Genomic DNA, 13130 nt, shown 5'->3' with positions numbered 1-13130 from the left:
CTTTACCTTTTTTCTTCAGGAGGAAGAAGAGGAAAGATAAATTGGTACAAAAGTTCAGTTAAAAAGAACAGGCCTAATATCTCGATGGTGCAGAGAAGCTCAATTGATGATTTTAAATATTGTATATCTCGTTAGTGACTAGGCTAATTCTTCAGAAATAACAAAATTTTAGAAAATACAATTCTTACAGATTATATTCTCCTAATATTATAAATTGTTAATTTTCGAGAGATTCGCGACTACATTATTTTATATACTTTTATACTATTGTTATTTTCTATTGATAAATCAGATTCCTTCTCAGATTGTTCATCGACGAATGTCGAGCGACATCTTGGTAACACGTGGTATCACTCGAGTGATTATTTATAATTTTATATTTTACTCCGTTTTGTCAATCACGGTCAGTTGCGTTGCATTCGCTATGGCGGTAGTTTAAGTTTTATCGTTGTCATTCTTCCAAAACTTTCTTAATCAATTTCACATTCTGCTGCAGTGCCAGTGACTGTGAAAAAATTCAGCTTACGCACATTAACCCTATAATTTCGTCTTTTTTCCTCGCACATCTCGTTCGTAGAAACGCAAGAAATCGTAAGGTCAAGCGCAGTTCCTAGTTTGTAGTGAAAGTGTTCACGTTCCTCGACCCAATTAGAGTATCTTTCAGATCTTCACATCCCTTCTTCCATCGTTATTTTTCATACTTGATGTCTTGTACCTATTAACACCTAATACATTCCGAAGTTTAACGCTCGACTATACGTGTACAAAACGTAATAATGAACGACGATAAAAAATGTGATGTAATCCGAGTTGGATCTCGGAAAAGCGAGGTGAGTGCACGCTTCGTTTTTTTTTAATCCGGTTTTTCGGTTTTACAAGGAAAAAAATTGTTTGAGAAAACCGCAAATCGCATTATGTAAAATTATGTAAAGAATGATTTCTGTTTCTCTTTTAATTAAGAAGATTGATTACAAGACATCTCTTATCGATGACAATTATTAATTTTATGTAATCACTGCTGCGTGTCTGGACTGTTCTTGTATCTCTGGCATAAGATTACTCAGCTATTTTAAAAATTTTTTTTAATTTATCATCAGTGATGACTATTGATAAACCGATATTTAAACTTATATAAAAAATATAATTGCAAAATGATTTTTTTTAATATGTAATTAAAATATTAATTTAGAAAATAAACTCTGTTACACAATTTTACATATACATATAATTATATATTTTTTAAATTGTATTTTATTACATGAAATTGCAAAGAAGCATGTTTTTTTACTTTGAACATGAATAATGTATTTTTAAAACCTTTTAGTTGGCCTTGATACAGACTAAACACGTAATACAATGTTTGAAAGAAATTCACCCAAAAAAAGAATTTGAAATAGGTAAGCAGATTATACAATTGTGCACTATTCGCTGTTATGTTAGTTATTCTCCATATAACTTCAATAAATTTGTTTTAAAGAAATTTAAAAGTTCAGTATCAGATTTCATAATTTTTCTATTAGGTGTTGGAATTAATTCGTAGCGTTTTACAAGTGATGGGAAGTACTTTCATTAATGTATTTTTTAATGCTCATGTGAAATAAATAACATTCTTTCATTAAAAAACGCTACGAATTAATTCCAACACCTAATAGTATCACACCTGATAATCTCGCAACTTCTTCCCTTTTTTGATCATACTATATAATATTAGGTGTAGTAAAAATAATGGATTTCTTTTTACTACACCTAATATATTGAAGTACTGATAAATACAGCTTTTTCTTGTTATATATATTTTCTTGTTGAATGATTGGTATAATAAAACATTCATTATCATATATATTTTGTCAATAAAATAACTTGTATATATTTAATTGTATATGCACTTTTATAAAATTAGAAGCTTTATTTTATCAAATTCAAATTAAATTGCAGTAACGATGAATACTAAAGGAGATAAGATTCTGGATAAGTCGTTACCAAAGATCGGGGAGAAGTCCCTATTTACCGAAGAGTTGGAACTGGCTTTAGAAAATGGTAGTGTTGATTTCGTCGTGCATTCATTGAAAGATTTGCCAACAATACTGCCGGTAGGAATGGCTCTAGGTGCAATATTAAAGTAAGTTCCATTTGATATATAATACTGAACATCATAAAATTCAAGCTGTTCTCTCTTAAATTAACTATATGTATTACATTCGTCTAGTTGCTTTTCGTCAGCAAGAGTGACTTTGCTATTTTGCATATCAATGCTCCAACATGGAGAGCACATTTTAAATTTAAATACGGAGACATACGTTATCGTTTATCTTGTATTCAGTCTTATCAATTTTAATTAACTTTAACTGTTTTGCTATTAAAATAATTATATATTGGTAACAAGTTAACGCCAAAGCTATTAACTTAAATATATAATATTACGAAAAATTATCTATTTGCATAAAATAAAAAAATGTGATTTTTATATTTTAAATAAATTAAACTATAAAAAAATAATATTAATATTCATTAATAATGCCAATAAATAATATATTTTTGTAGACGTGAGGATCCACGCGACGCAGTGGTCATGTCGAAGAAATTCAAAGATAAAACATTAAGCACATTGCCGAAGGATAGTGTAATAGGTACTAGCTCTTTACGCAGATCTGCTCAGTTATTACGGAACATGCCGCACTTAAAGATAGAGAACATTCGCGGTAACTTGAACACTAGATTAAAAAAATTAAACGATGAAAATGGCCCCTACGCCGCAATCATATTAGCTGCTGCTGGTTTAAAACGGATGGGCTGGGAAGACAAGATAAGTCAGGTATGATCTGTTGTCTTATATTCTATTTTGATATTCTATAAAATTTATTTAGATTAATATATATATGTATCCTTTTAGCTTTTAGAACTTGAGGAAGCCCTTTATGCTGTCGGTCAGGGTGCATTGGGTGTTGAATGTCGAGAGTCAGATTGGAAAATACGTTCAATTTTGGAACCATTGTTTGATTTGGAAGCCACATTGACATGCGTGTGCGAGCGTTCATTTCTAAAAACCCTTGGTGGCGGATGTTCCGCACCAGTCGCGGTATCTTCATCTTTGAAGAAGAACGAGTTAACGATTACCGGTGCTGTATGGTCTCTAGATGGTCAAACTCTGATTACAGATACTTCTAAAAGCAAATTATATTTACCTAATGACGATGGTGAGCCTCCTCGGTGAGTTAAATATGATTTTTTAATATTTTTAAAAATATTTTTGTATAAGATTAAACATACTGATGTCGATGTTATATTATCAATGAATATCTTTGAGTATATTGCATATTTCATTTATTTTATATTGGTTTATCTTTTTTTTCTTTTATGATAGAAAATGTCCGTATCAGGAACCTCGCCTTTATTGCAGTGTTATTCCTAGTTATAAAATAAGTAGTATAAGTCTTCTTGGTGCAGAATTCCTTGGTAAAGATTTGGCCAAAAATCTTATAAAGAAAAATGCTCTCGATGTAATGTCACAAGCTAGAAATGAAATTTTAGATTCAAAATAATTGTGTCAAATAAGATCTTGGTTGAAAATATACACATAGAGAATGTATATTGCTGTAAAATGACACACACAATTAATTATTAATAACTTCCCAATCTCAATGTCTTACGACTGTAAATCTATTATATATTTTTATTGATACATGCTCAAGATAGAAAACACAATTAGAATACAAATCATATTTTTTGTACTGTTGCAATTCTCTCTCTCTCTGCTTTTGCATATGTCATACACATTTTATTTATTTTATTTGATGATTCAGGAAAAGTACAAAATAATTGTAATTATAACAGTGAAAAACATTGGAAATAATATAAAATATGTAATACAAATTACTGAAATTCTTATTGATGTATTTACGTTCTGAACAAATTGTGCTCACGATTATTATTATAATTATATGTATGATTATGTAAATAATCCCTAATTATTTTGTTCACAAAGTAAATTATATAGAAATTTTATTGTTGAAAATAAGTTTGTTGTAAAACACTGCCATGTATAGTTTACAATAATTAATGTCATGTATATAATTCCGTTTATATTAAATAGATTACAATAATCAAGTTTTGTACATGTACAATTTATGAACATTAATATATATATATATAATTTGATTCTGTTGACTTTTGGGTGTTATTTTAATAAATCAAATCGATCTTTTATGTTGCATTTTGAGGTATTATTAAATATACTATATATAAAATTACAAAGTATCAAGCAAAAGCATTGTGTAATTTTATTGTTCATAATTGAATTTTTCGTCTGTTATTTATATATATATGCCGATAAAAAGATATTCTTGTGTAAAACATATGTATATGGACCGAATTTTTTGTAATATGTGAACATAATTACATATGGGAATGATTAAAGCTATAATGGAAAAAATTAAATATGTATAATGTCATTATGTAAATAAAGGTTTATATTTTTATTATTGATTTCAAATAGTAATTTAATAGTAATGTAAGAGTGTTTAATATAAAATATTCTTTAAAATTGCGCAGTAAATATATTTTTTATTTATGTATATTTCTTTATTTTATGCTCATTTGATAGAATTCTAAATATCTTATATAAGAATATAATTTTTCCAAAAGTATTATGTATTGTATATCTTTGAATTGTTATTATATGTATAGAGAGAGAAAGTTAAATATCTTCGGATATATAACAATATACATCTATATTTTCAAAATAATTTCTAGAGCTTATAGCATTTATAGCGACATTAGATTTTATCTACAAAATACATATATATTTCTGCGTAAATTTATAGCGACACACATCATAAGATTTACAATAATCTTCCAATTGTATATCTTTCGTAAATGCTTCAAGAATATAATAATGTACCTGAGCAAGTAAATCTTCCATATTTTTATAATAAATGTGCACATATTGAATATAGCTTAGATAATTACAATAATTGCACGAGATTACAATTGGATCCGTAGATTGTGGTGTTGTACAAGTCACTTTTCCACATTTACTACACCAAAGTAAGGCAACGTATATGCTTAGTATTGCAAATGTGATAGTGACAGCGTATTCTATTGAACACAGCTAATCAAAACATGTAATAAATATACTAATTCATTTTATTAGCGTCAATTCTTGAACATACAAATGACGTATGTTGCTCAGAATTGGATTAAAGCAGTAGCTATATGTAATCTGTTAGAAATTTATCATGTTTTGAAACTTTAACTTGTATAGTAACTTGTACGTTAATTTGTATAACAATTATATATATACATATATATGTGTATGTATATAATACATACCAAACAAAAACAAAATTTCTTCTTGGTTAAAAAATATTATTAATAAAAATAAGATATGTGAATCAATAAGAATAAATTAGTGTTTCTCACAGAATATAAAATCAATATAAATAGTGACTACATACAAAATGCGATAGGACAATTATATCTGATGTTAAATATATTAAAATTACCACTGTTTTAGCAATATGCAATATGTTTGTATCGAATATATATTTTTCACAAAAATGTTTAAAAATGTTTATATGTAAATTTTTGAGATGTTTATATTTTTCAAGAACGTACATTAATATAATTGGAGCATTGAAAAGAAATTAAATTTTTGATTTGGCATCAGAATACTATGTTTTACATTTGTCAAAAATTGTCAGAACCGCTGTTGAATTAAAATTTCTTTTATTTAAATAAACGGATACTAAAATATATCCGTTTGACAAAATAAAATAATGAATATTTGTAAAAATTTTTAATATACGATTGGTACATACATCTACTAAGAAAAATGGAAGTTTAATACGGGACAACGAATTGTACAAATGTAGGATTTTCTAAATGTAAACTATATTCGCACCCATATTGTGCAAAGATGAGCAAACTCTTTGCTAATTTCAGATTTTATTTAAGTATTGTCAACAAAATTTTATATTCCTCTACTCAACATCTTCCTCTGCCATTTGGGTTTGCGATACAATTTTCTGTAAGAAAGCAAATTTAAAAAAAGAATACTACTTCTCATTTTAAATATATTTTTTTAACTAATTTGTACCTGGCCAACAACGGGTAGTCGCTGCACCAGAATTTGGAAAATTGGTGGTGGCAGAGTCTTCTGAAGAACTGTCAGCAACTGGGCTGGCTGTCCACAGACTGCTACTGCATTAGCCAAATGCTCAACTCCGCCATCTATTTCACCACAAGCCAGCAATTCCTCCCCAAGTTGAACCTAAACAATATATTACATGTTTAAATATATTTGAGGCGTTGAGTGGCTTGGTGCTCGATCCACGGACTAGCAATCCGTAGATCCAGATTTGATCTTATCCATGCCTCATATATGTGACATGTAGGATACTGCCAATATTTAACGCTCCATCTATAATTAGAAGAATCCCAATTGCATCTTAAACTAAGGAGGTTCACCGATTATGCATTCAAGTGATTAAAAGATAAATTTGATTAAATCAACTAATTTTTAAATCTTAAAAGTTAATTGATGATCATCTGTGACATGATGTGGTTGTATTGCCTCCTTACACTTTGGAGGCAGAAGCTATTAAATAATAAGTTTAAATAAATTTTAAAGAATTAAAGTTAGATACATACACAGTAATAGCAAGTTTTACCTCTTGCAGAAAGAATTTCTGCACCAATTCATGATCCCTCAAATCTGGCATCTTCGAAGAAGTTTTCTGAGCTTGCTTCTTAGCCTTTCTACCTATGAAATAAAAATAAAATCTTTTTTACAAAGAATAAGAACTATGTACATTTTTTATAGTTTGAGGCATAACAAAATATTATATAAAGGAAAGAGAAATAAGACATTTAATATAGATTATTTGTATAAATAAATCTTATCATATGCAATTCATTAATTTTATTATCTTTTTAGTATATATTTTCATTCTTTATTTTTCTTTAATTACATTCTTATATTATAATATCAAAATAATATAAGAAATGTTTATTATAATAAAACAAATTTTTTTATTTATAAAAAATACATTCGTGCCTTTCTATAATCTTATCCGTTATTGAAAGTCATCTTACTCATATATATATGATATAGGGACAAGATAATGAAATTGATATGTTCTTAAAAAATATAAATTTAAAAAAAATTCTAATTTATTTTACAACTTTTTAATTTTTACGAATGATAATCAAGACTGTAATGAATCTGAAAAATATATTATAAATTATTCTTTATCAGAGAAATTAGGAAAAATTGACAAACCTTAAAGATCATCATCTTGCTCCCCTTTTCCCTATATCTATAATTACATTTTTAATGCAATAATAAATATTCAAATGAAATGATTTTTAAATATATAAAAAAGGATTATGTATATAAATGTACAAATGTATAAAATGAGCTGGATGATTGAATGTAATGTACATTGTCAAGAGAATTATACCTGTCTTTACCAGAGATATATTGATTTCTCTTAGAAACGTACATCACCACGAGGAAGTCACGCGTGCACGAGAATGAAAAATCAGAACTTACGTTCGCGGAGCTTCTTTTTGAAATCGGGATCACTGCGGCGTTTTTGATCAAAGTAGAAACAATAGCCAACAAAGATCCCAGCGATCCCAACCGCAATGCCAACCGCGGTTTTGGAAATCATGGCCATTCTAATACACAAAATCCTGATATATTACAGAAAATTCATGAGATCCTCGTCGCAACCTCGGCCATCATGGAAAAGGTTGCTTTCCATCACTTTTCCCATCGTGCGCACTGAACGTACCCGCGAGAAACAGTTTTAGACATCAACGCTTCTATGTGCATAAAATGGAACTGCGAAACTACGTCACAAATAGTTGACCAATAGGTAACATGCTATGTCCATGTTATGTGTTATCCGTCGAAAATATTTGTAGCTACATAGTTCTATGTACATATAGGGGCGCCAGTAAACGGATTTCATTTAAAATACAGGCATGTCCACTCTCTCTTCTTACAGCCTGTCTTTGTTTTGCTTCTCTTTGAAAAAGAAGGGGAAAAGACAACCGGAGTAAACGAAATGCATAGATAAAACAGTGGGTATAATTGCATGATTAAAAATGAAAAACGAATAAATATCAAACGGTACGTTTCTTATAAAAACGGTTTGTATATTTGCTTTGTATTTTGTGTTAGTAAGTTAACAGGTATTTGGAAATATTTATAGATTGACGAAAGATATACAAGTGCTTTTTAACTTATCACCTGAATCTTTTGGCGGTAATTCGTGAACATGTCATTAATAAGAAAACCCATGCGATATGCTCATCAAGAAGGACACACCGACGTTTGCTATTATTCTGGCGAAAAGTAAATGACATTATGTATATTATTTGTGTATATATACTGAATCTGTCAGAAAGTTATTATTGAATGTGCCTGGGATTGTAGGAGAGGGCTCGTTACGTGTGGTTGCGATGGAGATGTTAGATCCTGGTTAAATTTAATGGACGATGACCCGACCACCAGTTGTATTTCGGAACAAGCAATTACTGCTATCTCAAAGGTGCTTAATAGTTACCAAGTATTAATGAGTACCTGTAAAGATCCTCTTTAAGAGGATTGCTGTCAAGATGATGTTTAAAAGAGACATAATGTATATAAGACATAATGTAAATATATATATATTAGATATATATAACAAAGTTTTAATTTCAGGACGGTAAAATTTTTGTGGGAAATGACAATAACACAGTACAAATACTTACTTATCCTGATTTAGAGAAGGAAGGAATAGTTACTAGATTTTCAGCACCAGTCTCAGCATTGGCAACAGCAAAAGATAGTAATTTAATAGTATCTGGTGCCTGGTATGTAATGAACAGATTTTACATCTATATATATATATATATATTTATAATTCTGGAACAACTTATTTTTTTTTAAAGCGATATGCGGATACAAGTCACAAACATTAATACTTTAGACAGTATAGAATTAGAAGGTCATGAAGCACCTATCTTGGGCTTATCTTTAGATCCAAAAGAAGAGTTTGTGGTAATTCATTACATCATTTTCTAATACTTTATTAATAAAAGAGATATTTCTGAAACTAATATTTTCAGGCATCTTCTAGTGCTGATGGATCTATTCGAGTATGGAATATTAAAGAAAAGAGAACCGTACATGTTTGGAATAATATTGTACCAAAATGTAACTCCTTTTTTATTGCAAAGTCATATTGCACACCTTCTTTCAAATGTACAGATGGCAGTTGTTTAGCATATCCAGCTAACAAAGATATAGTTATTGTAGAAAGATTATCCTGGAAGGAATTGTATAGATTGAAGTGTCCTACTTTGAAAACTGTAAGTTACTGTCTTAATTTTTTGAGATTTATCTATTCTGATAATTGAATTATTGCTTTTCTATCTTTATTTTTTATAGGAAATCAGCATTTGTAAGTTCTCTGAGTGTGGCACGCGCATCGCAGCTAGTTCACTATATGGAGAGATAGTTATATGGAATGTTGAAACTAAGGAAATAATTGGATATCTCGAACATGAGCAAGATACCAAAATCACTGCATTGGTGTGGCACATAGATCATTCAAATGAAATCGCATTCTGTGATGCATTAGGAAAATTAGGATGCATTGATGTGGTAAGAGAATATTCCTCTTAAATACACACATATTTATATGTTTTATACACACAGATATATAAATTTTGTTACTATATTTAGAATGTCTGTAATAATCCTTTTAGATAAATACTAGTAAGCCTACAAGTGATGTAATGTTAGATTTTGAAAAAAATGAAGACATGATGGAAAATAATCTTGCTTTATCGGACCATGATGACGATGATGACGAAAACGTGATATCCCTGAATAAAATCAAGGCCTCTGTCAATTTAGAGGATGACGAAAAATCTAATTTTGATGTAGACTCTGAAAAACCTCCATGTGACACAAAAACTTTTATACCTAATGTAAAATTGCAATCATCTTTTCAACCTGGATCTACGCCCTCTCATTTATTATCGTATTTTATGGTACAAAACAATAATGAAGCTTGTGTATCTTACACTGACAATCTTTAATTATCAATTTAATCTTTATGTAATATAAATTTTATGTAGATGTGGAACGATGTGGGAATGATTAGATCTTTCTCGTCAGAAGATGGGGAAGAGTGTAGTATTGAAGTGGAGTTTCATGATGTTACAGTTCATCGCAGCATGCACATAAATAATTATTTACGACATTCATTAGCTGCTCTATCTACTCAAGCACTTGCTCTAAGCTGCACAGCTTCTGAAGATGGCCCTAGTAAAATTGTCGTGATAGCTCTGCAAGGTTAATTATTTTATTGTATATAATAATTTGTAATTATATACTTTAGAATAGATAAAATTAGAATTAGATATAATAAAACAAAAAAATTTATGAACATATTTATTTTATGAATCATAAATTAAAGAAAGTCTCAAAATTCATTGGCATATTTTAAAATTATATTATAAGATATCAGAACATAAACAGTATTTAATATATTCGCTTGTTTTTCTATATTAGGTTGGGGTTCTGGAAATAAAGAATGGTCTTTGGATCTACCAGAAGGAGAGGAAAGCGAATGCTTAGCGGTTGGTGATAATTTTATTGCAGTAGCAACATCTAAGAGAAATTTAAGAATATTTATGATAGGAGGGACACAACGTGAGATTTTAGCTCTGCCTGGACCTGTAGTTGCAATGAATGGTCTAGGAAATCATCTTTTAATAGCTTATCATGCTGGAATTGGTAAAAAAAATTTTGAATATAATGAGTTAATGTAATGAAAAAGTTCATAATTTAAAATGACTAATTATATGTATGTATTCAAAAGTGTAAAATACTTTTCTGTGGAAAAAGGTTCAGCAAGTGATCAAAATATAAGTTTACTATGGATACAAATACAGGGAGCGCATTTACGCAGTCAAACTTTAACGCTTCCGCTTTCACCAACATCAGATCTCATGTGGTTAGGATTGTCAGATGCTCGTTCGCCCACTACCATGGATTCTGACGATGTTATTAGGATATACGATAAGAGATCTTGTCAATGGAGAGTGCTCTGTGATGCAAATACACAGGTATTACAAATTATGGACAATTTTCTCAATAGTGGGCGTAACTTGAGATTCTGTTTTAGGGAAAAGGTAGAGCAGATCACTATTTCATAATCGGCGTGAGCGAATATGAACGGAATATGCGATGTATTCTTTGCAAAGGTAGTTATTATCCACCGACTACCCCGCGACCAATAATTACCGAGGTATCTCTATCTGCACCTCTCTGCGAACCGGAATCTGAGAAAACTGAGAAAGAACGTAAACTGTGGGAGATAGGAAATAATCCATTAGATGAAACTGAAGCGATGTTAACTTTAATAGCGGTAAATAATTCTTGTAACATTTGTTTCATTTCTACTCTAGTATTTCCGGTTATAAATGTAATATATTGAATCTCAATTACTTATCTTTGATACGTAATCTCTTGCAATCAGCTTGCCTGCAAAAGCAATTTGGAATATCGCGCAGTGGACATTTGCGAACAAATTGCGTCAACGAAAGTGATTGATTTGGCCGTACGATATGCCTTGCGTTTAAATAAAATGGCATTGGCAAATAAATTGGAGACAATTGCTGACAGAAAATCAGATTCCAAAGATACAAAAGAAAAAGAAATGGAAAATCACCAAGACGATTTTACAAATAACGATAATTTTAACGGTAGTCAAGACATTAATAGCCAAGAAGACAATGACGTGTCTTTACCATCCATTAAAAAACCAGAGATAGAAATTAAGCCATTAGCCATGAGTCAAACATTAAAAAGAGTAAATCCATTTTTAAAAGCTGGAAGTCCATCTCTATCGCCAAGAGGTAAATAGTTATGTTATAAAGCTTAATAAATTTAAAAAACATAAAGACAAAGGGCTACAAACCTAAGATTAATCGTTATAAAATAAAAAAATTTTTTTTTAAAATCGTTAATAAATAAACATGTCATCTAGTTAAAATATAAACTTTAATTTGCCGGTAACAAACAAAACAAATGTTTCGATCCCTGTTGGATCATTATCAATGTAAGCAAAAACGGTGGAAATATTACATAGCTAAGACATATAAAATTTGATCTCGATCGCAGTATTAATAATCAATCTCGCTCAATATAAAATAAAAATTTACAGGAATGTTGTAATCGATAGCCATATTCCTCTGAATTGTGTATGTAGATTATAGACAAACTTAACATGTTTAAAAAATTTTTATTTTATAACATGTTAATAACGATTAATCTTAGCAGCCCTTTATCTTTATGTTTTAAAAAAATTATTTTAAATTCTATGACACTTTTTCATTATTTAAAATATTTTTAATCATATTTATATAGGTTTAGCTGGTTTAAATAGTTTACCCGAGAAGCCCCAGAAATCTGCATTGCCCAAAATCACGCCTGTTAAATCAAAATCGAAAACCGAGTCTAAAAAAGACTCGTTTATTAATTGGTACGCCAAAAATAAAAAGAATTTGCAGGAAGAATTTCCTGAGGTAAATGTTTCTGAATTAACCAAAATCGGTTTGACACGATACAAAGAAGAGATGGCACAGTCGAACACAGACAATGCGACTAGATCTTCAGAACTCTTCAAGAAACGAAAATTATCAAGTCCAGATAAAGATAATAGTCAAGATGATGCAAAACGAGCTGTTCGTAGCAAACTCAGTGAATTTGCATTCGACAAGTAAATTTTATTCGCAAAAAAGTTTTAATCATAAAGCTTGCAAGATTTTAGAAAATTTGGATAAGCAATACGTTATATTTTGAAATTAATTTCACAAAGGAAAGTAATTTTTATACATTTTTAATCTACATTTACAAAAGTTTTTCAATATGAAATAGACCGAAAAAATTCTCTCCTTTATATAACATTTTAGAATTAAATTATATATAATAAATTTTATTTATTGTCTATTTCTGATTAATTTTGATATTAAAGTATACCAATTATAGAAACATTTTGTGTTTTTTTCCTTCTCCGATGTATATTTATTTATATTGTCACTTAAGTATATGACATTGTAAGAAAGTG

The 13130-nt window shown here is 29.4% G+C and overlaps 3 protein-coding genes and 1 long non-coding RNA gene across 5 annotated transcripts; 2 read left to right on the top strand and 2 right to left on the bottom strand.

The window, feature by feature from the left end:
- Positions 1–303: 303 nt before the first annotated feature.
- l(3)02640 (porphobilinogen deaminase-like protein l(3)02640) lies at positions 304–4482 on the top strand. The gene is made up of 7 exons (XM_087407089.1): positions 304–591; positions 665–830; positions 1325–1397; positions 1936–2119; positions 2542–2812; positions 2891–3207; positions 3362–4482. Exons 2-7 carry the CDS (start codon positions 777–779, stop codon positions 3537–3539), a joined length of 1077 nt encoding a protein of 358 aa, XP_087263215.1. The 5' UTR covers positions 304–591; positions 665–776; the 3' UTR covers positions 3540–4482.
- LOC147909317 (uncharacterized) lies at positions 2811–3367 on the bottom strand. The gene is made up of 2 exons (XR_015545386.1): positions 3183–3367; positions 2811–3086 (listed from the first exon to the last, which is right to left on the bottom strand). It is a non-coding gene; the product is annotated as an uncharacterized LOC147909317 (long non-coding RNA).
- A 1297-nt stretch (positions 4483–5779) lies between the features above and the next one.
- Tom20 (translocase of outer membrane 20) lies at positions 5780–7804 on the bottom strand. Of its 2 annotated transcripts, none has more exons than XM_087407093.1 (4): positions 7553–7804; positions 6669–6760; positions 6095–6268; positions 5780–6053 (listed from the first exon to the last, which is right to left on the bottom strand). In XM_087407093.1, the coding sequence occupies exons 1-4, from the start codon at positions 7677–7679 to the stop codon at positions 5979–5981; spliced, it is 468 nt and encodes a 155-aa protein (XP_087263219.1). In that variant the 5' UTR covers positions 7680–7804; the 3' UTR covers positions 5780–5978. The 2 variants fall into 2 exon arrangements, with proteins under 2 accessions (XP_087263219.1, XP_011067601.1); XM_011069299.2 differs by having other exon boundaries at positions 5780–6023; positions 7553–7794.
- A 180-nt stretch (positions 7805–7984) lies between these two features.
- LOC105154047 (Chromosome transmission fidelity 4) lies at positions 7985–13054 on the top strand. The gene is made up of 14 exons (XM_011069298.2): positions 7985–8137; positions 8220–8362; positions 8444–8558; positions 8711–8862; positions 8941–9049; positions 9118–9360; positions 9440–9655; positions 9760–10047; positions 10135–10351; positions 10571–10795; positions 10907–11127; positions 11187–11429; positions 11541–11919; positions 12431–13054. Exons 2-14 carry the CDS (start codon positions 8286–8288, stop codon positions 12784–12786), a joined length of 2841 nt encoding a protein of 946 aa, XP_011067600.1. The 5' UTR covers positions 7985–8137; positions 8220–8285; the 3' UTR covers positions 12787–13054.
- The last annotated feature ends 76 nt before the right edge of the window (positions 13055–13130 follow it).

The sequence above is a fragment of the Acromyrmex echinatior genome, chromosome 6 (genome assembly GCF_024713525.1).
Source record: "Acromyrmex echinatior isolate Ae372 chromosome 6, ASM2471352v2, whole genome shotgun sequence".
NCBI classification, from domain to species: Eukaryota; Metazoa; Arthropoda; class Insecta; order Hymenoptera; family Formicidae; genus Acromyrmex; species Acromyrmex echinatior.
This window is presented reverse-complemented; position numbering and strand designations above follow the sequence as displayed.